General features: G+C 34.3%; 1 protein-coding gene across 6 annotated transcripts in view; it reads right to left on the reverse strand.

The window, feature by feature from the left end:
• The window catches only part of LOC150102202 (ral GTPase-activating protein subunit alpha-1), an 800562-nt gene that overhangs the window by 647167 nt on the left and 133443 nt on the right, over window positions 1-19952 (reverse strand). For all 6 annotated transcript variants that reach the window (XM_090398990.1, XM_090398987.1, XM_090398991.1 and 3 more), the window contains exon 7: window positions 15354-15498. In XM_090398990.1, coding sequence (XP_090255116.1) covers window positions 15354-15498 — 145 coding nt within the window. The remainder of the gene's footprint in view (window positions 1-15353; window positions 15499-19952) is intronic.

Consider the following 19952-nt stretch of genomic DNA (forward strand, 5'->3'; position numbering starts at 1 on the left):
TTTGGGGAAGTCTCATGCACCCAAATTTGATGAGGTTTGGAAAGTTTTTTTTAGAGCTGAGGCTGATTCCATGAACAATCTTTCATATTTAAATTTACTGCGGTGTATTAACATAGCTTTCTTCCAATGTATTTTGTGGCGGGTATCCAGAGCATGGTCTGCAAGCTCAGAGTGGCTGTATTGGTGAAACCGGATGTAGTTTTTGTGTTCCGAAATATTCCAAAAATTTGGGTGCATGAGACTGCCCCAAATTTGGGAAGCTTGCATCTTGAGAACTTCAGCCCAACAGCCAAGACAACCCAATAAAGCTCGCTAGGGGACACCTCTAGGACTCTAGGAACAACAGTAGTTCTCTCTCTTCTGCCTCATTTGCTTTTTGTAGTGCCTGCGTGCATGTGTCATAGTTGTATGTTCTCATGAAGATGGCAATGTGACATTGCTGAAATATAGGAGGTATTTATTAAAGTTTCTTTTAATTAAATATTTTTTTTAAAAAAATCTTACTCGACATATGCAAAATAAGACTATCTCCAAATGCTACATATGGTCTACATTATTATATGGGGTAGAGACATGGACACTCTCCAATCTAAGTGTGAAAAAACTGGAGGCCTTTGAAATGTGGATGCTGCAAAGAATTATGAGAATATCATGGAAAGACAAAAAGACAAATAAAGAGGTACTAGAGATGGCAGGTGTGAACAGGAGCCTGATGAAAGAAATTAAAAAGAGAAAAGTCAGATATTTTGGACATATTCTGAGACATAACTGCCTACAATGGACACTTCTCGAAGGAACTGTTGAGGGAAAGAGAAAGAGAGGAAGACAAAGACTGGAGTGGATGAAAAATATAGAAGACTGGATCTATCTATCTCATATGAGGAATGCAGCAGAGAGGTGCTGAATAGGACATGGTGGAGACACATGGTAGTCAATCTCCTGGAGGGAGAAGACACCTGATAGGACAGGAATTAATATTCCAGTATACGTTGTAAATTCCTTAAATAATTTAATAGTCATGTGTTACCAACGTATAAGCCTATCTACAAGAATTACTGCTGAGACTAAAAGTTAAATGTCTGAATTCTGAAACAAAGTCTTGAACTTTAAATTATGACTTTTTTTTTAATACTAATTTTACTTGAAGCAAAAAAAGAGTGTGAATAAAGTTTGAAAAAGCCATGATTAATAAGTCAACGCTTAAGTTGTGTAGAAAGATTGATGTAAAGCATATGGGTATCTGTTGTACATTTAATGGATAAAGGGACTTGTATATGCTATTTTGTAATGCACTGGAAAGATATTTTTGAAACTTGAAAGATGGTTAATTTACTTGATATATATATATAACCAGTAAATTTAGTTTACTTCTATGTGAAAAATAAAATTAGAAATGGAATTTCTCCCATCTGAGAAACTTCATTCATTGAGATCTAAAGTTCCTCTCACAACTATTATTCCAGTTACTTTTGTAATTTAACAACTAAAATATTTTAATCTTTCTGTATGAAATGATGCTACTAATGGAACGTTACTAACTTGTTGCAAAAATTCTTCCATACCACTACATAACTGTATCTCTCACAGCTCTCTCCTCGGATGTTTACTAGCTACTGTATTCTATGCACTCACACAAGTTCCAGCATTTATACATTTCTAGATCTGTTTCAGTCATGAAGTGAGACAAGCTACCACTATTATGTGTTATTTTCATGGCACTTTGTTTGAAAGCAGGAAAAATTCATACTTTTAGTGAAATAAGTAATTTTTTTTTTAATTTATGTATTTCAGACGCAAACATTAAACTATAACCATTATTTGCTTTTTGTAGTAGTAGAAGATTTACAAGCAAATCTTCTACTATTACTTTCACTTTGTTAAAAATTAGTGCTACACAAAACATGATATATTAATAATGCACAACTATATATAAGAAAAATTAATTATAATTTTTCTTTTCTCCCTGTATATTTTGCATTAACAGAAACTGGAAAATTGAAGAAAAAAAAATTCAAATTTACATTTATTAAATTAAATAAAAATACTGAAGAATATCTATATACATATATCGATGGTCTACATTAGCTATTTTATCAGCTATATGGTAAAATAACCTGATACCTTTTTATAGTTCATATTTTCTTATGTGTGCCAAGTAGTGGTTTTAATAAAAGGTTATTGATACTTAGAAGACAGTTATTCTAATAGCATTCACTTTGCAGAGGTAATCAAACTTTCCATATATATAATTGCTAAAATGGGAGAGTCTGACACTCTCACTGCTAGTTCTTTCTTTTTATAGCGTCTTCAAATTTGAAGAAGGTATTATATAAATCAGCATTTCTCAAAGTGTGATCCAAGGCCCTCTAATGGGCTGCATGATTTTCCTGGTTGGCCGCAAGAGGATTTTATTAGTAAATAAATACAATATTTTTTTTAAAAAATCTTACTGGGTAAATTTTTAGTTAAAAATGCAATATATATTAAAAATCCTATTAATAAAAAAGTTTTACATAATTTATTTCATTTTAATATAATAATATGCATAATATTCTGCCACATGCTTGTATATTTCAATATGTGAATGTATAGTGATACATAAAATCAACTATTGTGTGTTGCCACGGTAAGCTGAGAAATCCTATCCTAATTTTCAAATGAAATATGTTAAGGTTCTGTATGTTATGACAACTACTCCATCATTTTGCTCTTAGATGTGATACATGAAGGCTCACCTTAGTAAAACATGACCTAACTAGGGTGAGATACGGAATTAGGATTGGTGAATTACAGGTTTTATCCAAGTGGACTAAGGACAAAAATGTTTGAGAAAAATGATCTAGACAATGTTTAAAAAAAAAAGATTCTTCTAGTAATATATCATGTCTTCTTCAGGAAGATTTAAATTTGTTAAGTCTAAGTTTGCTAATATATCTGTCAGATCCAAAAGAGGTATTTTATTCTATGCATGCTTTACTAAAGATATCATACATGATGATATCTTAGTGGTAAAATGTCACCATTTAACTGATCAAAAGTGAATAATGTGTATGTAAATATACACAATCAGTTTAATACCAATTCTATCAATATAATTTATGTATTATGTCATTCTGATGCTATTTGTTTCAAATTAAAAATATCTTTACTGATGAGCATAAGAAACTAGAAGAATAAAACAATTTTTACTTGATTTATACTAGAGATAATGAATAATACAAACCATAGAAGCTCAATGACAAGTTGCATAAATGAAACCAGATTGCAAGAAATTCTTGAAGCTAAAGATTTAGGGGAGATAGTAGACAGAGATGAAGTTCAAAGGACATATTGTAAAAGTAAGCTTTAGTTCAAAGAATCACTATGGATGCTAAGATACACGATGATAGTAGGGATAAGAGAGGTATTTAAAATTGAAATATTTAATTAAAAATTTTAAGATATTTAATTTTAAACCAAGAATATAATTTCTTGGCATCTTTAATTTATGGAAGGTTCATACTGAGACTACTTGGCATAGATTTAGTTATCTGGGTCCTGGGTTTCTTGGAATGTGAAATTAGTGAAAAGGATTCAGATTGCTCCTCCAAATTTATGCTCAATGCATAGGCCAGCACTTCAACATACAAAACCAATCTGATGGAATAGAGTGGCTAATCCGTACTTCTATAGTGTCCTATCAGTATACTCTCTCTCTCTCTCTCTCTCTCTCTCTGTGTGTATGTTCCTCTGGCTGGTTTGTCTGCTTTCAGGGATGAAAAAAACCCAAGTTTCCAGGAGGAAAAAACTCTCCACCTTTGTATGAGACTGGCTAACTCACCATTTGACTGAAACACCTGATAAAGGTTCTTCACATCATAAATGGGAATCCGAGTCTTTCCAACCAAGAGGCTCATCTAATGCAACTGAACCATGGAGACTTAAATGCATATGACTAAAATGATGATTGGAAGACAGACTGAAGATCTGTAAGTTAAAGCTTAGCTGATAGGAAGAATGATATGATAGAACATAAGTTACTAAAGAAGTTTTATAGAACAGATGCTAAAGAAATTTTCCAATATATAACCAGGTGGATGAGACCAATAGGACATCCCCCCCCCCAGATGCTGTTTGAACAGCATAGCTAGGAAGTATGCAAGGACTCTATTTTTTTATTTTTATTTTTTTTATTTTTTGCATGGAGAGTAGTGAGATGAATGAGTTGTTGCTAGTGACATGAGCATTCTGTTATTGAATGAGTGAGTTTTAGGAGAGATATGATAGATGCTTTCTCAATAACGGTTAGTATGCCCCTACTAGAGGAGCTTTTTTCCACTGACACCAATCTTTTTGAAAATTGTCTAATTCACTTTTATCAAACTTTTTTGTCTTCAGCCCACTTGGACAAAAAGCATATAATTCAACAACCCTAGTTCCATATCTCGCCACTACTGCATGGAGATGTGAGTAGAATAGATTGTTGCTAGCTGCATAAGTATTTTGTTGTTGGATAAGCGAGTCTCAGGAAATATATGATAGGTGCTCTGGCAATACTAGTTAGTATGGACCCCCATCCTCCCAACAATGGGTCTTTGGATTCCATGGAAATGCCTATATAATAATATAATATTAACGATACTACTTCCAAATGAGTTTACTCAATGCACCAAGAAATCTTCATTGTGAAAGATATCCCTCCCACCCCCATAAGAGCTGCTCCACTGTTTTAGTGGTTACTGCCATTTCATTATCATTTATTCATTAATCTCAAAGCGTTTGATTTATCATTTTTGAAGTTTTTATAACTAATGACAGAAAGCAACAGGTGAATGAGATGGTATAGGTGGTGGGGAAAAAAAAGAATTCTGAGGAAGAAGTAAAACACTAAAAATGTTTTATAAAAATTATATAAAATAATATTAGCAGCAACTTTATTTCCAAATGACCTTGTGTTGCACTCTGAAACCTATGTCAGCAAAGTTTATTTTTTTCCCACATGAGTTGCTCCATAACCCCCCCCCCTCCATTTCATCATTAATCTCTAAGCTTTCATGTTCATTCTTGAAGTTAAATGAAATGTACAACAAATACATAGGTAAAATGAAATTCTGAGGAATGAATAAGATATTAAAAATGTATCCATGAAACATACGATTACAAAAATGTTGATTTATACAAATTCTTGATAAACTCAAGTGATAACTTAATGAACAAAACAGTAATATTTAAAATCAATAGCACTTACTATTGATTTCTGGCCATTACCTTTCTCAGTGCTTTCAAATCAGAGATGGGAAAAAAAGAACATTGCTCTGGAGATATATTTTGCAATAACTAAATAGCAACCCAACACGATTTCAAAAGAATTGAAGATAGGAACTATCGACATAACGAGTATCAATGGCAAGGAAATGAAACTCACAGAAAAACTGGAAAAGTACCATGTGGGTAGAATGCATGTTACTGAGACAACGTAACAGGTTAGATCCTACTAAATGATAATATGCATGATGTTACATTTGGGGAAATAATGATCAAGGAAAGGCAAGCATTCAACACCAAGCATGAAGATAAACTTCTTACTTGGAAGGCAGTTTCAAGTAGAGTTCGGTGAGCAAGTTTGCTCACCGAACTCAAAATGAGGAAATGATCCCACAGATTTTTCTCCTAAGGAAGAAGTGGAGGAATTTTTTGAATCATTAGAAGAGATCGCCAACAAAGAAAATGGAAAAGCTGGCCCTTGTTGGAGTTCTAAACAGCAGAGTAGGAAATGAATAATTGGCATACAGAAATCAGTCAGGAAAATCTGGAGAAAGGACAAGGCTAACAATAATGGTAAGTACATTCTGGATTTCTGTTCAGGATACAGACTAGTCATTACCACGCTCCAACACAATGCAACACAACACGATGTCATTACAGACAATACCATTGTCGAACAAGTTCACAATGGCACAATAAATAGAAAAGTATCATTGACTATGTTATTCCTAATAGCAATATCTTCATACTGGTTCAGAATACAAGAGTACAGAGGATTTAAATTTGGACATAATCTTTGCTCAGTTTTAAATAGGAGGGTGGTGAATGAGTGGAATTCATTGCCTGACTTAGTTGTGAGCTCTTCGTCTGTAAATGAATTCAAGAAGAGATATGACAGATATTGTTTTGCTAGTTTGGGTCTCCCGCGATGAGTCTACTGACTCCATGGAGATACCCGTAATAATAATAATAATAATAATAATAATAATAAATAGGATAAAAATGAATATGATATTGAAAAGAACAATCTGTAAGAAAGTTTCAAAAAGAATTAAAGTTGATATTGTTGGCATTCAAGAATGTGTAAGCAGAGCTAATCTAAAGTAGTATGGTCATTTAACCACCCAACCGGATATGACGTCTATATAAGTCAAGGTTAACATGGATACAAAGTGCATATTAAAATTATAATACAATTGATATTACATTGAAATATATGATGGATATGAAGTGTAGAGGAGTTATGTATTTTATCCATATTGACAGTGACATGGTTAAACAAAATACATGAGGAAATATTAACAAAACAGGTATTTGATACCAAGATTGCAGGAAAAAGACAGGAGAATCCCAAGATTTAGGTAGAATGAGAAGTGGCATAGAAGATCGAACTATTCCATGACAAGTAATTAACTAATCTGGAGGCAAATTGCTGATATATGATTAGTTATGCAGTAAAATTTATATTATGTACCATCATAGTAATCTGTACACCTCTAGAGGTTACATATCAAGAAATTAACAATAATAAATAGCAACAAATTATTATTATTGCACAATATCTCCATGAAGTCTGGAGACTCATCACAGGAGACCCAAACTAACTTTTTACACACAAACCTATCATACCTCTCCATAAACTCATTCACCATCAGGGTACTCAACCAATTCTGGCAATACATTCCACTCATTCAGCATTCTCCATGCAAAAAATCCAGTCTGCACACCCCTACTTACCACACTCTTACAGAACTTCCATGGAATGCCCCTAGTTCTCCGACTATTTGTCATATATTGAAAAATTTCACTTGCATCAATTTTATAAAATCCCTTTAATATCTTAAATGTTTCTATCATGTCCCCTCTTTTCTGCCTATCAACTAAACTTTGTAACCCACAATAATAAGTTTAGTTTAATCCTTCATCCAAGTGTGAGCAAACAAAGTTTGCGTCTGAAAGTATCTTCAGGACTGGGATAAGGTGTTGCACTACCTTACCCCAGTCCTGAAGATACTTTCAGGCACAAACTTTATTTGCTCACACTTGGATAAAGGATTAAACTAAACTTATTATAGTCTAACCAAGTGAAAAATAAACTCTCAACATCTTTCTCTGAATCCGGAGTAATTTAATAATAAAGTTGCACACCCTTTGGCAACTCCTATAGGTTAGGATGACCTCTCATTGCTTCTGCCTTTGTATCTCCACTACTGGGCCGGGCTCCCACTGACGAGACCTCAATAAAGGTTGAAACCAGTATGAGCCTTAATGCATAGCATTACACATATCCGCAAGGAGATGTGCTTTGCATTATGGGAGATACTGAGATAGGAGTAATGAGAGCTTTCTCCACCTTTGCAACAAGTTTCCTGGTGTTGCACTACCTTACCCCAGTCCTGAAGATACTTTCAGGTGCAAACTTTGTTTGCTCACACTTGGATAAAGGATTAAACTAAACTTGTTATAGTCTAACCAAGTGAAAAATAAACTTTCAACATTTGTAACCCAGAAACCTTCAACCTCTCCAAGTAGGGAGTATTCCACAGACCTGTCACCATCTTGGTCACTCATCTCTGAATCACCTCGACCACCTCCTTGTCCACAAGAAGCCTGGGTGACCAAACCTGTGTACAGTAGTCGAAATGTGACCAAATCTTAGCCTTATAAAGAGTGATAACTTCCTTATCTTTACTTGTTAGTGTGTTTTTCAACATTCAAGTAATCCTTTGAGTTATTTTACCTATTTTTGCATTATGCCCTCTGAACCTCAACTCTGTCCACCATTATTCCCAAGTCCCTAACCTCATCAATTTCCCACAATCCAGTACCATCAATATGACATACCATATGCAACCTTTTCAACCCAAAGTACATAACCTTGCATTTGCAATGTTAAATTGAAAATTATTAGCCTTTGCTCACAATGTCAAGTTATATAAATCATCCTGCAATCTACATCACCTTTATTTACTATTGTTCTACCTAGTCTTGCATCATCAGGAAACAACTGAATATCTCCTCTGAAATCTATCCCTATATCACTGAAATGTAATTTAAAGAGTAGCAGCCCTAGTACAGAATCCTGAGGTACTCTACTAGTCACCCTCATTCTCCTAGATTCCAGTCCACTCTCTGGTGTCTGTCTGTCAGACCACCCCCCAATCCATGCTACCGGCTTCATATCCTTTCCCATTTGCTCCGACTTTTGTAATAGTTTTCCATATAGTATTCTGTCAAAGGCCTTTGCAAAGTTCAAGCAATATCATAGTGTAGCCATTTCCTTTATCCACTTCTGCTATCACTTTATTATAAAATGTAAATAATTACTAAGACAAGACCTACCTTTTACAAAGCCATGCTGCACACTATAGAGTATCCCATCTCTATCCAAGCAATGTTGGAATTTGCATTTAACCAACTTTTCCAATGCTTTAACAACCACTCCTGATATATTAATTGGTCTGTAGTTTGTTACCTCTGTCTTGGGGTCACCTTTATGCAAGGGAACATCTTATCCTCTTTCCATTCCCCCTGGAATCCTGCCAGAGCTGAAACTCAGAATGAACAACTTCATCAGAGGTAATGCCAATTCTCTTGCTCATTCATTTAGTATATGAGCCAACATGTCATCCAATCCCACTACTGGGTTCACATATTTTTCAATATGCTGAACACCTCCTCTTTCCTTTCCTCAATTTTTATATGCATCTTTGGTCATATTAGCAACTGCAAAATCTCCACCTGGATGATATATCTTTGCAAAATGATCACTCTGCAACTCAACTTTTTCTTTTGCCTCTGTCACCTTCCTACATGAGTAATGATTAAAGTCATCCTACCATAATCATTTTCACTCTTACTTGCCATGTAATGAAAAAAACTCTTTTGGGTTTAATTTGGCTTGCTTAGCTAATTTTCTCTCATAATCTGATTTTGTCTTCTTATCAAACTAGTCACCCTTCTTACCAATTATATATTTGGTTTAATCCTTTATCCAAGTGTAAGCAAACAAAGTTTGAGCCTGAAGTATTTTCAGGACTGGGACAACTCATGGTAAAGGTGGATTAAGTTCTGATCACTTGCCTTAGTATCTCCCATAATGCAAAGCACATCTCCTTGCAGACATGTATAATGCTAAGCATTAAGGGAAGGGCCACTACCCAGATCGGTTTCAACCTTTATAGAGGTCTCATCAGTGGGACCCAGACCCAGAGGTGGTGATACTAAGCTGAAAGTAATGCAGAAATCATATCACCATATACCAGTTGCCAAAAGGTGTCAACATCTTATTATTAAAATTCTCTGGATTAGAGATAGTTGATGGAAGTTTTTTCACTTGGCTATGCTACCAATTAAATATTTGGTTTAATCCTTTATCCAATCCTGAAAATACTTCACGTGCAATCTTTGTTTGCATACACTTGGATAAAAAATTAAACCAAACATATAATTGGTAGCACAGCCAAGTGAAAAAACTTCCATCAACTGTCTCTAAATCCAGAGAATTTTAATAATAAGGTGTTGACACCTTTTGGCATATGATGATATGCCAAAAGTGATATGACTTCTGCATTACTTTCACCACCTCTGGGTCTGGCTCTCACTGATGAGACCTCAATAAAAGTTTAAACCGGTCTGGGTAGTAGCCCTTCCCTTAATGCTTAGTATTATACATGTCCACAAGGAGATGTGCTTTGCATTATGGGGGATACTAAGCCAAGTGATCAGAACTTAATCCACCTTTACCACGAGTGGCCCCAGTCCTGAAAATACTTCAGGCGCAAACTTTGTTTGCTTAAACTTGGATAAAGGACCAAATATATAATTGGTAGCATAGCCAAGTGAAAAAACTTCCACCATCCATAGTCACCATTCTTGCTAGCACTTTCTACTGCTGATGAACATGTTGATCAACTTTTTTCTTTATATTCACTCTGCAGTGTTTTCTTTCTTTCTTTTTTTTTTTTGTACGTCTTGCTTTATATCTCTACTCATGCACTTAAATCAGAGTTGGTTTATCCTACTGACCTTGGGTATGCAGTCTGATACTGCTTCTCTCAAACTCAAATCTCTGACTACTTCCCATGCACTACTGACATTCTTTCTTTGTACCTTCTCAAGCCATGGCACTTCTCCAAGATGACTTGTCAGTCTTTCATTATTACCAGTTCTTTATCAAATCTGAAAACACACCCCAACTCAACATCAACAGAGTTAAAGATTGGTACTATCAACATAAGAAGCCTGAATGGCAAAGAAATGGAGCTAGCTGAGGAATTAGATAAGTACCAGATCGACATAATAGGGGTGACTAAAACAAAAAAGACAAAAACTGGTGAGATCTTTCTGAGCAATAAATATAAAATGTTATATTCAGGCAATGACAATCAAGGAAAAGAAGGAGTAGCATAGTATTCAACACTAAATATGAGGCTAATCTTCTTGAATGGCAGGCAGTGTCAAGTAGAGTGATGTGGGCAAATATCAGAATGGGGAACTGGACAATGAGATTTATTTGTGCCTATGGTGCCACAGAAGGTTCTACTAATGTAGAAGTGAAGGAATTTTTTGATGCTTTAGAGAAAGCAACTGACACAATGAAAAAGGTAAATTTGGTCCTTGTTGGGGATCTAAATAGCAGAGTAGGAAATGATTGTCAGACATACAAAAATATTTTGGGAAAATTTGGAGAAAAGAGCAAAGCTAATAATAATGGCAAATACCTGTTGGATTTCTGCTCAGGACATGGACTGGTTATTACTAACACCATGTTCCAACATAAAAATGAGCACAAATTCATATGGAGAGAAGAGGCAAGGAATAAGAAAAGTCTCATCGACTATGTTATTGTTGATAGTGATGTTTTCACCCTGGTGCAGGACACCAGTGTATAGAGGATTTGAAATTGGAAGTGATCACCATTTAGTCTTGAGCAGGATAAAATTGAATTTCATATTGAAAAGAATAACATGTAAGAAAGTTTTAAAGCGAATAAAAGTAGCAGCTCTCAGATGTGAACTGTAGACTAAAATACAAAGACTAAGATTATTGAAGAAAAAATAAAAGAGTTTCAGAACAGCAACCAAACCTTGGAGAAAACACTGGTTGATTCAGCCAGAGAGGCATGTGGTGAGGTTGTCTGCAAGGATAGAAAACTCAGAACTCCATGGTGGACACAGGAAGTTAAAGAAGCAGTGAAGGAAAAGAAGAAAGCAAATCAAAAGTTTCTGGCAAATAAGTCAGCTTGTGCTCTTAGAGAATACAGAGAAAAATACAAGAATGCTGAACCCTGTGTAAAACTAGCTAAACAAAAGTCATGGGAGTAGTTTGGCAAGAATATAGAAAATAAATATCAAGAAGGTGGCAAAATATTCTGGAGGTTGTTGAAGAAGCTTACAAATGGAGGAAGGAGTACTGTAAAAGGAGTTAGAGATGATAAAGGTGACATGAAAACGGGAGAAAAAGATATCCTTGAAGTATAGAGTAATTACTTCGAAAAATTGCTAAATGAAAGAAGCAGTGATAGCTCAGTGGTAAAAAACACTCAACAGGCATACAGTCAGGAATACATATCCATACTTGAAAAAAAAGCCATCAAAGGCTTGAAATGTGGAAAGGAAGCAGGAGTAGATGACATTCGACCAGAAATGCTGAAGTATGGCGGTATAAAAGTCATACAGTGGCTGCACTGCATAGTTCAAAAAGCCTGGACAGAGGGATGAATGCCCGATGATTGGAGTAGAGCTTTCATAGTACCCATACATAAAAAGGGAAATAAAACGGAATGTGAGAATTAAGAGGTATTTCCCTACTGAGTGTTCCTGGTAAGACATATGCAAGTATACTTGAGAAACGGTTGAGAAGGATTGTGGAAGAAAAGCTTGGTGAAGAACAAGCTGGATTCAGGCCAAATAGAGGCTGTCAGGATCAGATCTTCACTTTACGACAAATAGCTGAAAAGTCATGGGAATATAACAAAGATCTGTATTTAAGTTTTGCCGATCTGGAAAAGGCATATGACAAGGTGCCAAGAGAGAAGCTATTCAATACACTAGTTATATGGTGTCAATGGGGCATCATATCAAGCAATACTTAGTCTTTATTTGAGCTGTAAGTGAAGTTAGAATTAAAGGAAGTACAGGAAGATGGTTTAAATCTGGTGTGAGACAAGGATGTACATTATCCCCTTTGTTATTCATTATCTATATGGATCACATTATGAAGGAAAGTGGTATTAAACATGATATCAAAATTGGATATGTTGATGTCAGCTCTTTGCTTTATGCAGACGATGTTATACTTCTAAATAAATCCACTACAAGTCTACAAGAGTCACTGATTAAATTGAATAACTGTTGTAATAGATATGGTATGAAGGTCAGCAATAAAAAAAGACAAAGACAATGAAAATAGGTAGAATCTTTGAAAATGTCAACTGCGTTGTGAATGGAAAACCTATAGAACAAGTAAAACAATTCAGCTGCTTAGGCATGATTTTTAGAGAAGATCATCATCATCATCATCATCATCATATGTATCAAGGATTTAGGCCTAGCATGGCCTGTTCCGGCCTTAGAAGTCATCGTTGAATCATTTAAGAGGACGTCCTGGTTTTCTTTTTCCTAATGGCTTGTACTTTAAGCCTTGTTTTGGTAATCTTTCTGTTTTCATTCTTTGAACGTGTTCCATCCATTTATGTTTATATTTTTTAATTTTTTCTATTACTGGTTCTTGGTTTAATTCTTTCATAATATCTTCGTGATCATATAGGGTATACTTTGCAGTTTTTCTCATAAATTTCATTTCTGCTGTTGTTAATCTTTGTTTGTCTTTTTGTTTTATTGTCCAGATTTCGCTTCCATACATTAAGACCGGTAAGGCTAATGTATTGTATACTTTTAGCCTGGTTTGTTTTTGAAATAGGTTTGGTTTAAATATAGAGTTTATTACACCTGTTATTTTTAAATATTTTGCAATTTTTACATTTATATCTTTTTCATTTTCATATGTGATCATACATCCTAGGTAGTTAAATGAATTCACCTGTTCTAAGATCTTGTTATCTATTACTATTTTAGTTCTTGCTGAATCTTGTCCTTTAAAGGCTATAGTTTTTGATTTTTCCGTTGATATTATCATACCATAATCTTTGGATATCTCGTTTAGATTTAAAATAGCTTTCTGTAAGTTATCTTCAGAATTTGTAATTATTATTTGGTCGTCTGCAAAGAGGAGAGTGTTTAAGTTAACTGTAGGTGAAAGTTTAATTCCTTGATGTAAATTTTTACTCCATTTTATTATTATTTCGTTTTAAGTAGATATTGAAAAGAGTTGCTGAGAGGGGACATCCCTGTCGGACCCCTTGGTTTATCTCTCTTGTATATGATAGCTCATGATTTAATCTTATTTGTATTTGATTATTTTCATATATACTTGTGATAGCTTTTAGGATATTATTTGGTATTTGTCTTTCTTTTAATATGTTAAATAATATGTTTCTTTTGACTTTGTCAAATGCTTTTTCAAGTCAATAAATGCAATATGTGTTTCTAAATTATATTCTCTTCTTTTCTCTATTATTAATTTTAGGCAAAAGGCTGGGTCTATACATGATCGTCCTTTTCTAAATCCATTCTGTACCTCTAGAATAAAGTTTTCGGAATATTTCATTAGTTTGTTATTTAAGATTCTGCTATATATTTTGTAACAGGAATTTAGTATACCGATACCTCTATAGTTTTTAGGGTCATCTCTATTACCTTTCTTAAAGATAGGAATCACAATTGCTTTTTTTCCATTCTATTGGGAGGATACCAGTTGAGTAAATTTTATTTAAAAACGATAAGAGTCTTGTTCCTGTGTATTTATATAGTTCTGAACCTAGCTTATCTTCTCCAGGTGATTTTCCGTTTCTTGTTTCTTTCTAAATAGTTTTGAAAACCCCAACCCTATTACAGTGAAAGGTTGTAAAACTATAATACACTAGCATAGTGGGTTTTAGTGAAGATGATAAATTAAATATGGAAATAGACAACAGAATCAACAAAGCTGGTATGGTAGGAAGTCAATTGAATAAATTTATATGGAATAAGAGAGAAATTAATCGGAACACTAAATTAGCTGTATACAAGACAGTGTTCAAACCAGTTTTAACTTATGGATCTGAGAGCTGCGTCAGAAGTAAAACACTTGACCCAAGACTAGAGACCGCAGATATGAGAGTCCTGAGAAAGATTAGAGGCATGAAAAGATGGCATGGCAATATCATATTAAAAACGAGGATGTCAGGAAAGAACTTGACATTGTCAGCATCCAGGAATGCATCAGCAGAGCTAATCTGAGGTGGTATGGTCACTTAAATAGAATGGGCAAGGAAAGATTAGCAAAACAAGTGTTCTCTGCCAGGTTGGCAGGACAATGACCAAGATATAGGTGGATTGATACAGTACAAAGTACCTTAGATGAAAGAAATATAAGATCTGAAAATGTTGGAGTCTTGAGAAGTAACAGATTGATTTGGAGGAAAATTGTAGATAGGAAGTTAGTAATGATGTAAATTTTTCATGTAGTACTATCATATCCTGTACACCCCTTGAGGGTGCACGGCAGGAATTTGATGATGAACTCTTTATCAACATAAAGCCTTTCTTGATGAAGAATTTCATATGTTTGGTAACTTCTCAGAACAAGACTGCATGGTCTCTCTCTCCGATTGGAGGCAGAGTGTCTACCTTGGTCATGAATATATCTTCTAATGCTATTATCAGATCCAACACTCTCAAACCCCCCTTATCACCTCTATATGTTGTTTAATGAAATTATCCCTTAGTAACTGTATAAATTCCACTTCCATTTTGTGGTGCCTCCTTTCTTCCCTCCCCTTTAACTGTGTCCTCATAGTTTAAATTTCCCATAATGATTGTTTGGCCTGCACACTCACTGTGTTAATCTGCATTAAGAAAACTAATGAAACCATCCACTTAAAATAACCGAAAGGGAGAAGAAAATATGTTTTTAGTAAACTCAATAAATCTCAGTTATTAATGATATATTTTTATTTATAATTTTATTTATTTTTATTTATTTTTTTTTGTACATAAAATTCTTACCTAAAATGGGTTTATACAAACTGGTTGACCAACAAATATTTGGAAATATATATGGGAGATAATGTTTCTTGAATTTCTCAAAAAGAATATGGAAACACTTTTGGAATCTGTTATCACATTTATCTTTCCATTCTATCTTGCTCACCTTAGAACACAAATAATTTACATCAGTTATATATTTCATTAATGAATATTTTTCAAACAATTCATTCTCATACTTATAAATCAAATCAAAACATCACCTATGACATTGCTAAGGATAATATTCTGGAATACATTTATATGGTAAACTTTTATTATTATCCTTATTAAGTAATATTTACTTAATAATAGTGATTATTAAGTAACTGTTACTGCTAAGACTATTCAGGTTTCAAAAACTTTTCCAAAACCTTATTCCCCAATGCTTGGCATTTCTCCCATTGAATAATCTTATTCATAAGTCTTTATCTTCTAAATAGTTTTGAAAACCCAACCCTCGTACAGTGAAAGGTTGTAAAACTATAATACACTAGCATAACGGGTAAGCTAAAAAGATAATCTGGAAACTCTGCTATAGAGACCAAATATTAAAAAAAAAAATCACCATTACTTAGCCTGTATGCACTTCAGGCACCCAATAAGAGGGAATGGTGGTTGCTGAACACCCTGGTTGATGAAATTCGTTTACACCTAAAGACTTTCACAGGTATCTATTAGTGATAGGCCAAATCACATAATACTGAATAATTGGTCTGATTGTGGAGAAAGCACCAAATATTTGGCCGAAGTGTACTGAATTAAATTATATAAACAAATGAGTGCTTCTTTAAAATACTCATTAAAAATTGATAAAAAATTTTAATGAGTATATTTTTTTTTGTTCAAAGCATTTGTTTATAAAATTTAATTAATTATGAATTATGCTTCAGCCGAATATTTAGCACTTCAGCCAAATTGCAGATTTAAAAAATGTGTAATAATACTTCACCTAATCATGTAACCACATGAAAATAAATGAATAAATATACATATATATGGAAACTGTGAAAGTTTCAAAAACTGATCGGAGAGCTTATGAGAATGCAATCTTTGGCATTGGAGTTGCCTTAGCTTGCACTATTTAAAAGATGTGTGTTGTCAATGCAATCCGTATTAGTTCTTTTAAAGTTTCACTAACCTGACAGTTGTTTCGAACTGCTGGCTCTCATTGGAGATTAGACAGAAACTTTAAAATGATGACAAGAATCCTCATTCAATGCCAAAGCAATTCTGTCTTAGAAAAGGGTATTTTTCATAAATGAACAGCAGCTGGTGCTTAATACATTCGCATAGGGGAAAATGCAGCTGTCTAGCAGTTACTCGAGCAATCTAACCGGGTGAGAGAAAACATCGTCCCCACAGAAATTTCATGGTTGAGTTTTGGCAGACATTTTACATATCGTGATGCGTTTCTTTAATTGTAACAAAATCTGCATAGATTTTGTTACAATTAAATTTGGGGATTGATGAACAGGTTGACTTCTCAATCAATACGCTATTGTAGGTGCTGCTGGATTCCGTATTTCATTCACAATATGCTTCAATTCTTGGCAATCGGTGGAGATAACTCTGGCCATGTCAGCAGTCAGCCGCAGGTTCTGCAGGTCATCCTTCACATGCCCAAGCCCCGATTTCCTCGGTGCTGCTCACTGAACTCTCCAGTGGGCATGTCGTTCATGCCAGAGCAGTTTGTGAGTCAGCTAACTGGTGTTCACTCTGCAAATGTGGTAAAACCGCTGCAGTCTACATTTTTGTATTTGATCTTCAACAGCACATTGGTTGTCACACCTTGCCCAAATAGTCTCATTACAGTGCCAACCATGACGTGAGATGCCCAGGATATGTTGCAGGTGTTGCATTTGGAAGACTTTGAGCTTGTTCATGTCTGATGCAAGCAGAATCCATGTTTCTGCTCCATACATGAGGACTGGCATGATTAGTGTCTGGAAGAGGCAATTTTGGTCTTAGTGGAGATGCTAGCTCTCTTCCAGAGGCACTATTTGAGTGAGGCAAAAGCTTCTGTTGCCAAACCAATCCTACTGTGGACTTCAATGGTGGATGCCATTTTGGCCATCTGTGATCCGTCTGTGGTCTTGTCCATATTGATTCCTAGACTGTATGGTTGAGCAATATGGGCAATGTGGTAAAGGATGCCAGTAGCCTCTGCATCTATGTGTCGGCAAATATGGCACTATCATCTGCAAATACCAAGTCAGTTAGGAAGTTGTTCACATTGTACTGAACTCCATGTCTGTCCTCGAAAGATTTGACATTTGTTGGTATATTTGAATTACTCAAATATACCAACCAAATATTACAATATTTATAATCACATTTGATTGTTCCTTTACATTTCCCATTCTCGGTTCATATCATTAATAAGTCATCTGAAAATGGGAAATGTAAAGGAACGAACAAGTGTGACTAAAAATACTTTCTTTAGTAGCAAACGAATTATTAATAATGAATTATCCATTCCAGGCAGAGTAAATAGTATGTGATTCTATAAATTCCAGACATGCATAAGTGAATTTATGATGGCATAATTAAAAACTTACGAAGAGAGGAAAAGGGATTTCTTTGCAAAGTAAAAATAACTAACTAATGATAAACAGCTGCTGTTTACATTTTTGGTAATTCAGTAAATAACTATAGGAAGAAACTAATCCAATGAACTAATAATGTTGATCAGGAGATTCATTTAGTTGTGGTAGGAATACATGTGAGTTGATGAAGCACAAACAGCTTGTAAAATTCGTTGTGCTTGTTATGTGTATTATTTCTCCGTTTTATTTATATTTCGCTTAAATTTTTAAGAATTTTTTTTTTGTACCAAGGAACAGTATATATTTTACACAGTAATAGGAAACCATAATATCTGATCATTACCAGAATTATTCACACTTTTGCAAATTCTACATTTGTTACTTTTTTCCTTTCTTTGTCAGCAGCACTTCTGTCTCAGCAATAATAGATATCTCACATATGCTAGTATTTTGTTGTAGATCAACTACCTCTTATAATACATAGAAGTATTCATTTTTATTCAGCAATGTATAATTTTTTACTATGTCTGTTGTTTACGAAGACTGGAATAAAATATTCCCATACCGTGAAATCCAATCTCAATAAGTGCTATACTGCAGAAGCAAGAAACACAAGTAGCTTGGTTTATTTAAATTAAGGGGATACTAAATCCCACATTGTTTTAAAACCGAATAAGAAACTCAAAGATTGGAATCAGAGAGTTTCATGCCAAATATAATAAACTATAAAGTATCGGCGACCACTAGTGTGAGCTAATGCAAGTGACCCTAGTACGTAGTACAATACTGGATCGCAGCAAAGTAGGTAAAGTTCTGATCACTATTCTTAGGTATTTTCCATAATGTAAAAAACATTTCCTAGGAAAATGTATGCTGTTATTACATTATGGTGGGAGGTAACTACCCAGACCGGTTTTTAGCCTTTTTTTGAGGTTTCATCAGTGAGTAGCTAGACCAAATTAATACCAAAGTGTATAGCGAAAAGAACTTATATACTCTGTTATACGAGTTTCCAAACAGGTGCAACCATTAAGTTAGTTAAATATAAGGAAATGTGTTTTTACATTATGGAAAATACCTAAGAATAGCGATCAGAACTTTACCAATTTTGCTGTGAGTTCTCCGGTATTGTACTACGTACTAGGGCCACTTGCATTAGCTCACACTAGTGGTCACCGATGCTTTATAGTTTACTATATTCGGCATGAAACTCTCTGATTCCAATTTTTGAGTTTCTTATTCGGTTTTAAAACAATGTCTGATTTAGTATCCCCTTAATTTATATAATGTTTATATCGCCGAAATGAAGCTTATTAGCTCTTTATATTTAACTAACAAGTAGCTTGGTTTATCACTAAATACAGTACAGAGACATTTACAGTCTATGTACTATATTTAGCAACAATTAGTATAGTTCGAAACAACTGGAAGGACACTCATAATTGAAAAGGACTCCCCTCCCACAGACTCTATGCTGCATGCAGCATGCAAGCAAAAACAGATTTATTGCATGTATACTAAACATTGCAGCTAACTAAACACATTTGTCCTAACATTCTCTTTCAAAATACATATAATAGCTGTTTATAATGCAGGCACTGGATACAGAAAGCACACAATTTATATAAAGCAAAAAGATCAATATGAGAATATATATATATAAACTTGAAATCAGTTTCAATTACATTTTGAGTTATTCGATATTATCCAGCCACTCTACCAAATTCTACCAAAAAAATTGCAACATGCCATATAAGTTTTGTGAAAATGCATCTGCCTAGCACAGAAGCAGCATATATATGCTAAAGCTAGTTAATGCCAGCAGTTTACTCATCTGCAGACACTACCCAGCGTGAATGTCAGTAATTATCAACGAAGGGAATAAATGTATTCATTTCAGCATTGTAAAATAAACAGAGTGACCCATATCATATTTCATGCAATTTAAGAAACTTGAAAGTTTTTAAGTTGTGCAAGCTAAGGCAGATTGATTACAAGGATATTATTATTATTATTATCTGAGACCTCCAGG

Source organism: Typopeltis vanoorti, chromosome 10 (assembly GCF_054136105.1).
Source record: "Typopeltis vanoorti isolate ZY-2024b chromosome 10, IOZ_Tvanoo_1.0, whole genome shotgun sequence".
Taxonomy (NCBI): domain Eukaryota; kingdom Metazoa; phylum Arthropoda; class Arachnida; order Uropygi; family Thelyphonidae; genus Typopeltis; species Typopeltis vanoorti.